Source organism: Saccopteryx leptura, chromosome 13, assembly GCF_036850995.1.
Source record: "Saccopteryx leptura isolate mSacLep1 chromosome 13, mSacLep1_pri_phased_curated, whole genome shotgun sequence".
In the NCBI taxonomy this organism is placed as follows: Eukaryota; Metazoa; Chordata; class Mammalia; order Chiroptera; family Emballonuridae; genus Saccopteryx; species Saccopteryx leptura.
Genome location: NC_089515.1, coordinates 41,617,947 through 41,633,659, shown reverse-complemented (window position 1 = coordinate 41,633,659; position 15,713 = coordinate 41,617,947). Strand labels below are relative to the sequence as shown.

General features: G+C 57.8%; 1 protein-coding gene across 1 annotated transcript in view; it reads right to left on the bottom strand.

The window, feature by feature from the left end:
- The window catches only part of TMC3 (transmembrane channel like 3), a 52,669-nt gene that overhangs the window by 2,589 nt on the left and 34,367 nt on the right, over positions 1-15,713 (bottom strand). The window contains 10 exon segments of the mRNA XM_066354605.1: positions 693-913; positions 2,671-2,713; positions 4,286-4,364; positions 4,912-5,037; positions 6,115-6,225; positions 8,213-8,341; positions 9,374-9,441; positions 9,680-9,808; positions 11,439-11,684; positions 12,840-12,918. Coding sequence (XP_066210702.1) covers positions 693-913; positions 2,671-2,713; positions 4,286-4,364; positions 4,912-5,037; positions 6,115-6,225; positions 8,213-8,341; positions 9,374-9,441; positions 9,680-9,808; positions 11,439-11,684; positions 12,840-12,918 — 1,231 coding nt within the window.

Here is a 15,713-nt window from a genome sequence, read left to right as displayed (position 1 = left end):
ACGGGTTTCTTCTCAGCCAGAATTCCCAGAGCCCTCAGTGTAATGAGGGGACTGTGTGTTTCTTGGATGGGCACCGAGGGCTCTGCTAATGTATGCCAGCACGGGCCCCTGTGCCGGGAGCACGCGGTGGGAATGGCGCTGGGGGAGCATGTCGGGAGCACACGCCTCACCCTTTGCCACACAGCTGTCCAGCTTCACGGTCACCTCTCCCTGAGCCTGCTGGGCCTACAGGGACCCTTCTTCCTGGTCGAGGCCCCATAGAGACATGAAGACAGAGCCTCGTACAGCAAGATTGCAGGTGGTTAACTTAGTCATTGTCTTTAAACAAAAAAATCCAACCTGGTACCCCCGCCCCCTTGTATTTTATCTACTCTGTGTTCACTGTGATCCACGACCAACTCGCATTCTCTGTGTGCATTTAATGGTTGAGAGCATAGCGTGGACTCCATGGCCCTCTCGTGTGTGAGACAAACAACTGACCCCACACGACGCAGATGACGGGACAGTATCTCGACACAGATGTGGTCTTGCTGACAACTTGGCCCGCCCAGAACTACAACATAAACGGTCACGTCAAAAACACACAGGTGAGCTCACCTGTTGGCGCCATGCTCTGGGCCGGACCTGGACATGCCGAGAAGAGCCACGCCGGGGAGAGCCACGCCGGGAAGAGCCACGCCAGGGAGAGCCACGCCGGGGAGAGCCACGCCGGGGCTGCAGGGCCCTGATGGGGGACTCAGGGGCACGGGCTGGGCGACTGTCTCTGCTCTGCCACTCTTGCTGCTCGATGAGTCCAAGCTGGCCACATGGCCATTGTTCTGGGGCGTCCCTGTGTGGGTCAAGGATGGCTGGCTGCTGAGGTCACTGTCCCTGGGCAGCCTCCTGGTGCTTTCCTCCTGAGTGTGGATTCGGGCTGCAGGGAGAGGGGGCACTGTGAGGGGCGGGCACATTCAGGGAGCTTCTGCTGCAAGTGTCATGACTTCCAACAGTCGGGCCTGCAAACGGTGTGGTCACTGGCAGATACACCGAACCCATGGGTAACGAACATGTCCTAATTCAGAGAAAGCTGGAGCTGGAAGGGAGTGTGGGAGGAACACAGGAACCCCCGGGCTTTGCAGGTGATCAATGGGCACCCCCCATGAGGCCAAGTGGGCGGTTCCCAGTGGTGGGCTCCGGTCCCTTCTCTATACAATGGACACAGTAAAGCTTATATGGCGGTAATGTTTTTTTAAGAAACAGTTCATAGAGCCTTCTGAAAAACAAAACAAAGACAAATAAAAATAAAATAATAAAAGAAAACAAAACATGTGGTCTTGAGCTGGAAAGTGGACACTGGACAATTCCACTGTTATCCCGAGGAAGCCCACGCAGAACCTAGTTTGTGAAGATGACCTGAACTAACCCTATTCACGCTGCCTGGAGAAGTAACAGCGGAAAATCAGAGCCTGAGCTACGGTCTCTTTCCATAGCGATTTCACACAGCAGACAGGCGCGGGTCACCGCGGCCTCACGCTCTGACTCAGTCATCCTCCCCCAGGGGAGCAGACCCCTGCCAGTTAGCTCAGAGGTGAAGCAGACAAAAGAGTCAGTCCACAGACCCTTTCGGGGTCTCATTCTCCTTCCTCTTCTGAGGGAGAAGACAGATGGCACCATGTTCATGTCCGGTCACCCTCTGAGCTATTTGTGGTCTCCAGGGGAAGCATATCTCCTTGGCGCTGGACCTGGCCTCTTCCTCCCTGCAGGCCATCGGACTCCACTCCTGACTGTTTCTGGGGAGTCTTTCCTTTTCCCTCTGAGCTCCAGGTGCAGTGGAGACAATGGAAGGAGAGGGTGTGCCCCCTGGGTGTGGGTCCTTACTGGCCTGCATGAGGGGACAGAGAGGACCTGACCGGAGAGGCTGGACTGGGACAGAGGCCTGAGGAGGCAGGACACCGAAAGACGTGCACACAGATAGATGAACGAGACAAACACAGGTTCTTACAGGTTTTCTCCAGATCTGTGTACTTCTCTCTCTTTCTCTCCTATTTCAAGAATTTCCTTCTGATTTCAGACATGTTTGGGGTTACTCAAAGGCTGGGTATAATGTAAAAACTGTAGATTTAAACGAACATTTATATCCCTAGGTATTATTTTATTGTGCCTAGTTAATAGTGAAGCCAGACTTTCTCAGGAAATTTTAATAGTTATGTACCTTCAACTGCTCTATTTTTATTTTATTTATTTATTTTTTGTATTTTTCTGAAGCTGGAAACGGGGAGAGACAGTCAGACAGACTCCCACATGCACCCGACCGGGATCCACCTGGCACGCCCACCAGGGGCAACGCTCTGCCCCCCAGGGGGCGCGATGCTCTGCCCCTCCGGGGCGTCGCTCCGCAGCGACCAGAGCCACTCCAGCGCCTGGGGCAGAGGCCAAGGAGCCACCCCCAGCGCCCGGGCCATCCCTGCTCCAATGGAGCCCTGGCTGTGGGAGGGGAAAAGAGAGACAGAGAGGAAGGGGGCGGGTAGAGAAGCAAATGGGCGCTTCTCCTATGTGCCCTGGCCAGGAATCGAACCCTGGTCCCCTGCACGCCAGGCTGACGCTCTACCGCTGAGCCAACCGGCCAGGGCCTGCTCTATTTTTAAATGCCCAACAATGGAGACATCATCACACATTTTTCTTCAGCCTTACCTTCAACCATCTGGGCAACCTTTTTCTTATCTTCAGATCTTGCCTAAAATAGAAATGATAATCCTATGTTGGTTTGGGATTTAGCAGGAAGCAGTTACAAACCCTGTTCTGGGGGGGGGGGGGGTGAGGAATGACAGATGCCGCATGGCTCACACCTTTGACCATGACGGAACACGAACCCCGGGGGCAGCGTGCTCTGGACTCAGGCCTGTGAACTTGGGTGAATAAACGCTGACCCGAGAGCGGAAGTTTATCCCCAGCAAGCTCTATCTTCAGCCATTGGCTCAACCATTGAGATTCCGCCAGTGACGGATTGCCCGTGACACAGAAGACCAAATGTGGGTCGCTAATATAAAAGACATGTCTTTCTACGAAAATGCCCTTTGCCACTCCAAATGCATTTCTTTTTCTTTTTTTTTTTTTTCTTTTTTTTTTTTTTCTTTTTTTTTTTCTTTCTTTCATTTTTCTGAAGCTGGAAACAGGGAGAGACAGTCAGACAGACTCCCGCATGCGCCCGACCGGGATCCACCCGGCACGCCCATCAGGGGCGACGCTCTGCCCACCAGGGGGCGATGCTCTGCCCATCCTGGGCGTCGCCATGTTGCAACCAGAGCCACTCTAGCGCCTGAGGCAGAGGCCACAGAGCCATCCCCAGCGCCCGGGCCATCTTTGCTCCAATGGAGCCTTGGCTGCGGGAGGGGAAGAGAGAGACAGAGAGGAAAGCGCGGCGGAGGGGTGGAGAAGCAAATGGGCGCTTCTCCTGTGTGCCCTGGCCGGGAATCGAACCCGGGTCCTCCGCACGCTAGGCCGACGCTCTACTGCTGAGCCAACCGGCCAGGGATTTCTTTTTCAACTATGTATGGAACGAGCTATTTCTTTACATGAATTGATGTGTATGGGAGGATTTGTGTTGTTTTTAAAGAAAAACTAAAAGAGGCCTGGGGTTCTGGGACAGGCTAGAAGCCTGCGAGGCGTCCGAGGCCGTGTTTACGGTGCTGTGAGAGCACAGGGCGGGTGTGAGCCTGAGAGTTTGTGCCTCCCCAGACCTGGGACCCTGGTGCCTCACCTGCCTCGCTCCGGTGCTGGCCCTGGGGGAGCAGCTGGGGTGTGGGGAGGAGGGGAAACCGTTGAAGGACTGACTGAAGAGGGTTGGGCTCCCTTTGACTGTTCTGACAGCCACGGGCTGAGGCCCCGATGGGAGAGAGGGTAAGGACCACCAGAACCTAAAAGATGGGCAAAAGGCGGTCTTTGGGTCCAAATAGTGCCCTTGGGCTTAGATGGCCATGTTGACACAGATTCCAGGGGTCCTTTCTCTTCCCCTCCCCCGCAGAAGAACCTGACTACAGAGTGCCTGGCAGGGCCACAAGATGGCGCTGAAGTGCTCAGGGCATCAAAACACACATAGGCAGGCTTGTTTAGGGGCAAATGGGAGCTGTCACTGTCCCTGGGGGGATTCTTAGGCACGACTCTGGGAGGAGGGGTGGTCCTGCAATCCTACCAGGTGGCCAAAAGTTGTGGTGGTTTGAAGCTGTGAGCCCTCACTACTGTCCCCTTACTGGTGGGACCTGCCAGGGGGCGCACACACTCAGGATGGCAGAGACGAGGTGATACTTGCGTTCTGGATCTGCGTCCTGAGCTGGTGGTTACTGAGCTTCAGAGATCTCGCGATGCTCTGCAGGTAGTAGAGGAGCATGCTGGGACAGAAGAGCACAGGGCGCTCAGCGACTTCAGCTGCAGCGGCCCCTGCTGGAGGGGGGGGGAGGGAGCTGGCCACCCCCCCGCCAGGACACAAGGTCAGCAGCTCTCAACCATGAGCCTTGGGAAGGGGCTGCCTCCCTTTCCTTGTCTTGCTCTTCACAGCCACCTCACCTGACCTGGATTTGTGCACAGGTAACGGTGACAAGGACAGAGTGAGTAGACATGGGGGAGGCATTATGGTCTGCGGGCCACGCCCTTGAACCCAAAGCACGTAGCCGCTGCTCAGAGGTTGTGGGAACTTCCCTTCTGAGATTAACCCTCTGGAGAACCGGCAGACGATGGCATTCAGCCCCCGACAAGGGGCCACAGTGATTGCCCACGTGCCACACCTGCGGCCTGGTCACAGCCCCTGCTTAGGTCCTCAGGCCCCATAAGTGACTTCTGCACGAACTCATTGATTTGTACAATTATTGGGGAAGCCGTGTTTGCCGGTCAGCCAGACAAGCCGAAGCCTGGAGCCGGCGGGGAGGCGCGGGCACTCACAGGAGCAGCAGCGCCGCCGGCAGGATCACCACGGGGCTGCTGAGGTACCCGGCCGCGGCGCTGAGCCACGCGGGGAAGTCCTTCTCGATGGTTTCCGACACAATGTCGTACATCTTCTCCTGCCCGCTGCAAGAAAGAGAGCCAGGAGTCCGAGTCGGCTACAGCGCAACCAAGCCCCAGTCGGTGAGGGCACCAGAGTGCGTGCCTGAAGGTGAGAGACACGTGGTACCGCGCGGCTGGGAGGGCGGCTGCCCTGGAACAGGTTAAGGTGCAGCTTGGAAGGTGGGTCTGTAATCACAGTGTGTGTTTTAGTGATGCGCACAAACCCAGACTCTAGATCAGGGGTCCCCAAACTGCGGCCCCCTAAGGCCATTTATCTGGCCCCCGCCGCACTTCCAAAGGGGCATCTCTTTCATTGGTGGTCAGTGAGAGGACTGTATGTGGCGGTCTTCAAAGCACGGCATCGCTCATGTACAGTGATGTGGGACGCACGCGTCACGGCCCCCGGAAGTGCACCATATCACTTGTTACGGCTAGCAGTGACAAATATGGAACCGGACAGTGACCATCTCATTAGCCCAAAACAGGCCCATAGTTCCCATTGAAATACTGGTCAGTTTGTTGATTTAAATTTACTTGTTCTTTATTTTAAATATTGTATTTGTTCCAGTTTTGTTTTTTTACTTTAAAATAAGATATGTGCAGTGTGCATAGGGATTTGTTCAGTTTTTTTTTATAGTCCGGCCCTCCAACAGTCTGAGGGACAGTGAACTGGCCCCCTATGTAAAAAGTTTGGGGACCCCTGCTCTAGATGTTCAGTAGATGTTCTAACCCAACAGACTCAAGCGCTCAGTGGAGGTAACTGCAGAGGTTGCTGCCTTGACATCAGATAATATAAAAGCAGGAGTGATCAGGAGTATCTCTTAGTAAAGGCTTCCTGAGTCCTGGAGGGGGGAAACTGACCAAGGAGCACCTCTTTCTAACCCCAGGGGACTGCTGTTGCCTGTTGCCCTTTCCGATTCGGAATGGGCTGTGTCTCTTTAAGAGAAGCACGGAGATGACCGTGCCGGAGGGCAGAGGGCGGAGGGCAGCTGGCTGTCAAGGACAGGGTGCGCCTCCGGTCCTGCGCTGCCCACCTGCTCCGGGAGCCGGAGGGGAACGCAACTCAGCACAGGCGGAGTGGCCCCGCCGGCACTCCCTCACCTGAAGGGCCCGCAGTGCAGAGACGGCTTGTAGCGGACGATGGCGAACACGGTGGGCAGCATGCACAGGAACAGCATGAACAGCAGCATGGCCAGGTAGAAGTTGTTGGATCTGCAGGAAATCGACAGCTGCATGTTAGGTGCACTCTGTGGCCCGTCGCCAGTGACCGCACGCCCAAGGAACAGACACGGAAACCACAGCCTGACTCTGCAAACAGAGAAAGTGCCCACCCATCACTGTCCAGGAAGGGTCTGCCAGAGGGACACGGGCAGCTTAGTGAACTAGAAATCAGAGCCAAAGAGACTTCATGGGTCACCCGGCCCGACCCGCTGTCTGCTGTGTGCCCACCCACCTCAGACAGAGAGGGGCAAACCTCTCATGTCTTCATGTAGTAAGCTTCATCCATGGAAAGCCCTCAGAACCTTTCTCCTTACCTAACGGTTTCCTCTCTTGCTCCCAGCGCTGAACTCATCGCTATGTCTGAGGATGGCTGGATTCCTTTGCTTATGACCTTGACTCTCACTCGGATGTGGTTGTCACTCAGCCTCTTATCCTGCCTCCTCTGGCTGCTGGGTCAAGCCCTGAGTCTATGCTAGTGCAGTTCTGGGGGGAGTATGAGTGACTCCCACTCCCCGTCAGTCTTGAATAAAATTATTTAAACTAGAAAAGGAATATCAGCACTCATAGATGTAGCAAGGAGGTGAGTGCTAATTTGTGAAATCTCTCTCTCTCTTTCTACTATGGATACCTACATCTACTATATATACATTGTAGCTATCTTTAACACATATATATATATATTACCTAGATCTAACTAGATATTTGTTTGAAAGCCATTGATATAGATCCACGTAATAATTACTATGTCAAAATAAAACCAGTGAGCTTGAATTAGGGTGATCAAAACGTGTTATAAATCCACCAAAACTGTCCACAATAAAAACACACACAAGAAAAAAACAAGTGCTGTCCAGGTTGCAGGACAACTGAGACCCCCTATCCCGCTGTGGGTCACCCAGACCACAGCATGACCACCTGGGAAACCTTTTTGGTGCTGTAGGCTGAGTGTGAGTGGACGCTGGCCTGTGACCCAGCGGCCGCACTTCCGGTGTCTCCCAACAAAGACACCGAGAAGAAAGTTCAAGGAGCATTATTCGCACAGCTAACAGCTTGGAACCGCCCACGAGCCCACTGGCAGCAGTGTGGATAAAGACGTGGGCACTTCCTCAGGGAGGTGAGTCTCACAGGCACTGTGCCGAGGGGAGAAGTCAGAACAGAGAGCACCTGGCGTGTGCGATCACATCACGTGACACGACCCGAGGACAGCAAAGGACACTGTGAGGGCTGCAGTGACTGGGCCTCGGTGCGTGGGCGTCTGAGCGATGTCCCTGTGCCGTCTCCCTCTACGTGCTGTTCAGTTTGTGACTATTCATTGAACTGGGTATTTATGCAGGTGCGCTTACTACCAGATCATTAAACCTCCGTAAAAGATTTTTTTTTTTTTTTCATTTTTCTGAAGCTGGAAACAGGGAGAGACAGTCAGACAGACTCCCGCATGCGCCCGACCGGGATCCTACCCGGCACGCCCACCAGGGGCGACGCTCTGCCCACCAGGGGGCGATGCTCTGCCCATCCTGGGCGTCGCCATGTTGCGACCAGAGCCACTCTAGCGCCTGAGGCAGAGGCCACAGAGCCATCCCCAGCGCCCGGGCCATCTTTGCTCCAATGGAGCCTTGGCTGCGGGAGGGGAAGAGAGAGACAGAGAGGAAATTGCGGCGGAGGGGTGGAGAAGCAAATGGGCGCTTCTCCTGTGTGCCCTGGCCGGGAATCAAACCCGGGTCCCTCGCACACTAGGCCGACGCTCTACCGCTGAGCCAACCGGCCAGGGCTCAGTAAAAGATTTTAGACACGTGTAATGATTGATTCCAACGGTGGTGCCCTGAACAGCTGCTTCCTGGGGGAAGTGAATGGGAGCGCCGGCGGGACTGAGAGTCCCCCACCCCCACCCCCACCCCCACCCCCGGCCTACCACTGAGGGCGCCCTGGACCGGGCGGGTGCAATGAGCTCTCTGTGGGGAGCGGGCCTCGCTCTACTGACCTGGACGCCCGGAACACCTGCTGGTGGGGCACGTTGCAGGTCAGCACGGCCCAGCTCCTCAGGTACATGAGCCCGATCAGTTTGAGGACATTGAAGGCGGGGAGGCACGGGGAGAAGAAGGAGCCCATCCTGGAACCGAGAGGGAAGCCCCTGAGCATGTGTTCCCTTCCTCCTGAGCCCTGGGGGGGGGGGTCACACCTGTGCTTCAAGAACTGGGTGAGCCCTGGCCGGTTGGCTCAGCGGTAGAGCATCGGCCTAGCGTGCGGAGGACCCGGGTTCGATTCCCGGCCAGGGCACACAGGAGAAGCGCCCATTTGCTTCTCCACCCCTCCCCCTCTCTTTCCTCTCTGTCTCTCTCTTCCCCTCCCGCAGCCAAGGCTCCATTGGAGCAAAGATGGCCCGGGCGCTGGGGATGGCTCTGTGGTCTCTGCCTCAGGCGCTAGAGTGGCTCTGGTCGCAACATGGCGACGCCCAGGATGGGCAGAGCATCGCCCCCTGGTGGGCAGAGCGTCGCCCCTGGTGGGCGTGCCGGGTGGATCCCGGTCGGGCGCATGCGGGAGTCTGTCTGACTGTCTCTCCCTGTTTCCAGCTTCAGAAAAATGAAAAAAAAAAAAAAAAAAGAACTGGGTGAGACCCAACCCTCCACTTTCCGCAGATAAAGCAAGTCACTTCTGCAGGTGAGTAGGGACCCTGTTTTAAAGTACCCTCCTCGTCTGTCCACACTTTGCAAAGGGGGTGTCCTCTGAGGACCCGGCGAATGGCAGACAGCTGCGGTTGGAGCCAGCTCTCACGTCTCTGGTGAGGGCTGATGAATAGTTTCCGATTTCTGGATTTAAATAACAGGGGAGCAGCCCTACCTTTGGGGGACTTCATACCTTTTAGCTCGTTTAATCTCCCACGATCATGATGGAAGAGGTAACTATCCGAAGTTTAGACACGGAAGCTGGGTCTGGTGTTTTACCCAAACCCGTGTTGCTAATAAAAGGGTGGATGACCTCGTGTCATCCAAACTGAGATACCCCGAGGGTCTGGGGTCAAGCGGCGAAAACTGGACCGCCCCAAGGAATGTGTTTATGACAGTCACATCCCACCCAGACTCAGTGACTGCCACCTGTGCCCGGACACCATGTGACAGAGGCGAGACAGCACCGCGGCCCCTACCAGATCATGCCTTGGTTGTAGACTAAGTGCAGCACGTTCTCTGCGATTTTGAATTCCCCGTATTCAGGCTACAAGAGAAAACACATCTAGGAAATATGTCCCTACCTCCTCGGCACAGAGCAGGCATTACAGCCCACACAGAGGGGTTTGTGCTCTTAGGACACATGAGGTCGCCGCCGGCCTCCCTCGCAGCAGACGGTGCAGACAGGTGTGAGGAGACTCAGCTTCGCCCGCCCTCCCTCTCCCTCGTGAACTCGCCCTCGGCCACCCCATCTCCGGCCCCAGGGGACGCAGTGTCCCACTCACAAACTTGCTCTCCAGGTCCCAGCACCAGCAGTCACTCAGGTACCGGACGAAGAGTCCCCGGAAGAAGTCAATGAGCAGGACGCTGGCCACGGTGAAGAGCATGTCGATGATGGACAGCTTCAGCAGCTCCTGAAATGCAGGTGCCCTCGGTGTCCCGTGCCCAGATCAGCCTTGCCCAGCCCTGCCCTGCCCTGCCCAGCCCTGCCCTGCCCTGCCCTGCCCTGCCCTGCCCAGCCCTGCCCTGCCCTGCCCTGCCCAGCCCTGCCCAGCCCTGCCCTGCCCTGCCCTGCCCAGCCCTGCCCTGCCCTGCCCAGCCCTGCCCAGCCCAGCCCTGCCCAGCCCAGCCCTGCCCAGCCCTGCCCTGCCCTGCCCTGCCCAGCCCAGCCCTGCCCTGCCCAGCCCAGTCCTGCCCTGCCCAGCCCAGCCCTGCCCAGCCCTGCCCTGCCCTGCCCTGCCCAGCCCAGCCCTGCCCTGCCCAGCCCAGCCCTGCCCAGCCCTGCCCTGCCCAGCCCAGCCCTGCCCAGCCCTGCCCTGCCCTGCCCTGCCCAGCCCAGCCCTGCCCTGCCCAGCCCAGTCCTGCCCTGCCCAGCCCAGCCCTGCCCAGCCCTGCCCTGCCCTGCCCAGCCCAGCCCTGCCCTGCCCAGCCCAGTCCTGCCCAGCCCTGCCCTGCCCTGCCCAGCCCTGCCCAGCCCAGCCCTGCCCAGCCCAGCCCAGTCCAGCCCAGCCCAGCCCAGCCCTGCCCAGCCCAGCCCTGCCCAGCCCAGCCTTGCCCAGCCCTGCCCTGCCCTGCCCTGCCCAGCCCTGCCCTGCCCTGCCCTGCCCTGCCCAGCCCAGCCCTGCCCAGCCCTGCCCTGCCCTGCCCTGCCCAGCCCAGCCCTGCCCTGCCCTGCCCAGTCCTGCCCAGCCCTGCCCTGTCCTTCCCAGTCCTGCCCAGCCCTGCCCTGCCCAGCCCAGTCCTGCCCAGCCCTGCCCTGCCCTGCCCTGCCCTGCCCAGCCCTGCCCTGCCCTGCCCTGCCCAGTCCTGCCCAGCCCTGCCCTGCCCAGCCCAGTCCTGCCCAGCCCTGCCCTGCCCAGCCCAGCCCTGCCCTGCCCAGCCCAGCCCTGCCCAGCCCAGCCCTGCCCAGCCCAGCCCTGCCCAGCCCTGCCCAGCCCAGCCCTGCCCAGCCCTGCCCTGCCCTGCCAGCTCCACCTTCAGCGTCTCTGGTAGTTCATTCCCATGGGCTGCAGGCCCTGAGCCCTCTCATCATTCCCAGCACATAACGGTGTTCAGCGCTTGCTCATTTGAATTTTGACAGCCACGCTGGCCGTGCCCCAAAGCAGGAGAGAGTCTAAGGCCTGTGGCTCTGCCTGAGCTGCAGGGGGCTACTGAGGCCGGTGGTTGTTTCAGGAGCTAACGTCTCAGGGCTGAGATTCTCCGTGAGCAAATTACAGGTGGAGGACCCGTCGGGAGCACAGAGGTAGGAGCAGGTGCCTGGGTAGGGCCTGTGCTGTGTCCTTGGACCACTTATTTAACCTCTTGTGCTTCAGTTCCCCCACCTGTGCCTATAAAGATGATGATAACAGGATTTTTTACAAGGACTAGCACTTAGAACAGGACCAGCCCATAGGCAATGCTATGTGAATCTTTGATCGTTATTATTCATTTTGAGATCGAGAAAACCCTAAACAGTCACTGAACCTTATTTTTCTCTTCTATGAAATACGGACAATGACACTTCAGACAGCTGTTAGAGTCACAGGACGGGAGAGAGGAACTCACCTGCCCGACGTAGGTCTCCCAGCACTGGCCTTGCAGGCTCTGGCTGGAGACAGCGGTCTGGTTGGCCTCTGAGAGCGTGGACGAGTACGCCGCGATGCCGGCCAGGGCCGGGGCCCACGTGCTGTTTCTTCCAAGCCCTGGCCCCGACCCCGGAGTGGACCATTTCTCTTCTTCAGGGGCTGCCCTCGTGGCAAAGAAGATGGTGGACTCTAGCCAGTGGCTTGTGCTATTTTGGGGAGCAGCTTCCTGTGGAGGGAAGGAAGAAAGAAGGGAGGGAGGGAAGGAGGGAGGGAAGGAGGGAAGAAAGAGAAAGAGGTCGTCCTTGTGTTTGTAAATCAGAACCCGTCGTGGGTCCCAAGGACATCCCTGCACTGCAGGGACGATCTGTCTGCCTGTCCCCGTCTCTCTCTGCCTCCAGCTTGGCAGAGAGCCGCCTGACCAGAGTTGGCCGTGACGGGACACAGAGCCGGGAGGAGAGTACTGACTGGTTCCTAGCAGTCGCCTGAGGTTAATTCATGTCACAGCATCTAGTCCTCACAAGCATGTCAGGCAAGAAGGACTGCCCTGTGTCACTGACAAGGGGACAGAGGCTCAGCCAAACATCTGAGGTCACGCTGCTGGTCAGTGGGTCAGGACCCAGTCTGTGCAACATCTCAGCCGAACGTGGAACCGTGACTGTCGCCTCTTCTGCCCCGGAAACCCCAGGACTAAATGCTAGTGCAGCAAACAGCCCTGAGACCCCCTCCCTGCCCCCGCCTCCCCACCCCCACCACGTGGGACACCCGCATGGGAGGGGCGGGTTTAGAAGGAGCTTCTGGGCCCAGAGCTGGGAGTGAACCCCTCCACTGGGGTGGGACAGTGGGCCTACTCTGAAATGTTCATTTCCTCCCACTTTTCTAAAAGTTCTCACAGCCACTCGTCATGGACCCCTGCACCTAGCTGTTGATTGCTTCTCCTGGTGGAGTTCAATGACATGGGGCAAGAGAAAGGGACCCGTCATCAGAAGACCCAAGTTAGCGCACTTCCAGCGCTGTCTCTCGCCCCCAGAAGCCTGGCCTCTATTCCTTTACCTGCAGATGGCACTGCTCTCCTCACCTCGCGGGGGGGGGGGGGTGTGTGGGGGGCCTCAGTGAGGGGAGTTCTGAATGGGACGCAGGGAGGGTGTGCAAGCAGTGATGCTGACAGAGAGGAGGAGGGCCTGGTGTGTGTGTGTGTGTGTGTGTGACTGTGTATCTGTGTGTCTGTCTGGGTGTGTCCGTGTGCGCGCGCGTGTGTGTGCCCGTGACTCTGTGTGTATGTGTGTGTGCCCGTGACTCTGTGTGTATGTGTGTGTGTGTATGTGTGTGCGTGTGCGTGTGCGGCAGTGTACGGGCGGGCACCTGCTCGGGGCCGAGCACTCACCTCGGTGCTCATGCTGTTGACCTTGTCCAGGAGCGCGATGATCAAGCTGTAGAGGTTCCCCAGATACAGCACAAGGACCCTGAAAGGCACAGCCCCCTTGAGAGACAAGACCACAGAAGTCCCCGGTTCTAGACTTGCCTCCACACACACGTGTCTACCACAGCAATGCTAAGACAGTGGCTGCCACACTCGAGTTCCTTCAGAACCATATTGGGGGGGGGGGTATGTAATAAAACACAGAATTCCTGAATCCACCTGCTGCAGTGGGTCTGGGGTGGGGAGGGGCTGCCCCGTGACCCGGCCCCGGCTCCGCGTTCACACACTGTCGGCGGGGCGGGCAGAGTGAGAACTTAGCAAGTGCTGATCCGAAGGGTAGCGTAAACCCTACGTGTGCTTGTGTCATGCTTTCTGGTTTATAAAGTGATTTTCAAAACATTATCTTGTTTGACTCCCTGGCTCTGTGTGGTACTCAGCATTCTAAAGCCCACTGGGGGACAAGAAGCTGAAAGTTGGGGAGGCTCGGTGACCTGCTCAGAAAGAGGCCGGAGCTCGGTGGGTAGCTCTGCAAAGCAGGCTGACCCCATCAGCACACCGAGGGGCCACGGCTGCAAGGGCTGTGGGCACAGCTGCCCTGGGGGCCCCGCTGAGTGGACAGGACCTGCCAGCAACTGCCTCGATCAGCCCACGATCAAAGTCGTGATCCCAGCTTCCCCTGGGCTGGAAGGTTTTGGAAACACATCCTGGAATTTCCCAAGATGCAGTCTTAACTCGTATCAGACAGACACCTTCTGTAAGAACGCGACGAGGCAGGAAAATGGCAGGCTACACAGACCTCCCAGGGACAGCGGCTGGCACGCTGAGGACCATAAGACCAAAGCCAGTTCAGGGAACAGAGAAAGAAGCTTGCCGGTGCAGGAGACTCCAAACTGAAACTGTGAGAGTCCCACCCACCCCGAAGCCCCCTTCCATCCTCAGGAGCAGAGCCGGCCACCTGTGCGCAGGCGTGAGCAGAGTGCAGGGGGGGGAGCGTGCCGCCTGGGCCCCCGCTGTGACCGCGCTGGGGCTCCCTGAGCACTTGTGAAAGGACTGCCTGCAGCGTCCTGCTCAGACCGCTCCTTCTGGGTGCTCACAGTCCCTAGCACAGGGCGGGACCCCCAGCCAGCTGGGTGGACACCGGCTCAGGAAGAACTGAAGGCAGTGAGGCCCCGCTGTCTTGTCCCCTGGAGCTCTGGTCACTTCGCTGAGAGGTCACCGGCATGATGGTGAGTGAATGGCGCTGAGATCATGTGTCTGGCCTTGGTTACCAACAGGAGGCCTCTGGGCGTGCCTCTCGATGCCTCCGTTTCTCTAGTTCTGAATATGAGTAACGAGGCCAATCTGTGTAACAGGATTGCTATTAGACCAAATGCAATAACCGCATCGATCCGCCCACCACCGGCTGCAGAGGAAGGCGCCGGCGGCCCCGCACCCCCAGGTGCACACCGGGCGGAGTGGGGAGACCAGGCTCCCAGATGGACGGCACCAGCCGAGACTCGACCCAGGGCGGCCCCACACCCCCAGGTGCACACCGGGCAGAGTGGGGAGACCAGGCTCCCAGATGGACAGAACCGGCCGAGACTCGACCCAGGGCGGCCCTGCACCCCCAGGTGCACACCGGGCGGAGTGGGGAGACCAGGCTCCCAGATGGACAGAACCGACCGAGACTCGACCCAGGGCAGCCCTGCCCGGAGGGGCCTCCACAGCCTCTTGCTCTTTTCAGGGTCTGAAACGACGGTTTCAGAGGGTGGCGAACGACGGCCTCCAGGCCAAGTCCTACCCTCCCTGTCTCTGTAAACACAGTGGTGAGGGATGGCTGTAAACTTTCGGCAGAGCAGAGGTGGGTTTCACGGCCGGGCATACCGGGTGCGCTTCCTGGGCCCTGACTTCCGAAGGGCCCCGCAAAACCCCTACTTTACCTTTTTCTAATGACACCAAGTTTGGTTTCATATGTGCAATTTTAACATTAATAGTACATAATATTTTTCTATTTATTTAAAAATATGGTTAACATGTCTTTTTATTTTGCCCGTCTCTCTCTCTCTCTTTTTTTTTTTTTCAGGAGCCCAATATTTTTTCTTTTGCTCCTGGGGCCTCAACTGAGCTTAATCTGCCTCTGCCTTTCGGTCACAGGTTGTGGATTGGTGGCCGCTTCCTTACTGCAGCCTCAGAGTTGCAGCAGGTGCGACAGAGACCACACGACCCATAATAACACCTAAGAGTTCCTCTCCAGTCCTTTGGAGAAAACAGTTGCCGACCACTGAGGAGGCACGACCCCGCCCGAGTGGTCACAGGAGCTTGTCCTGTAGAAGGTGCTCAGTGTCAGAGAGCCAATACGGTGACACAGACATGGCCCTGGGGGTCTCGGGACAAACAAGCAGGGCCCAGCAGGGCACCTGCTGCCCACGTTCCATCCGGCCGTCCTCCCTGAAACCTACTGGTTTAATTTATGTGTGAGGAGACCAGCCCAGAGGGAGTGATTTCTCAGGCAGACATGTGCTGGCTGCTCTGACCCCAGTGGGTGACTCCCAGGATGTCCCTCAGACCAACCGGCCTGCTGTCCCTCAGGTTTGCGTTCACCCCACGGGACCCCTGCCCCGCCTGCGTGCCCCCTGGCTTAGCCACAGAACCCCTGAGAGCTTGTGGTTTGGGAAATTATCAGAGCTTTTGGTTGGCTTCTTGCCCAGAAAAAGCACGGGAGTCTCTCTCACCTCAGTCCATGGGGACCCTGTGGGGAGAGACCGGGCATACGTCTGTCATCTCGGTCCTCTTCCTCTTGTGTCTGCCGTTTCTGTCAGCTCCTCCCTCACGCCCCCTCCTCCCTGACCCCCGGCCTCC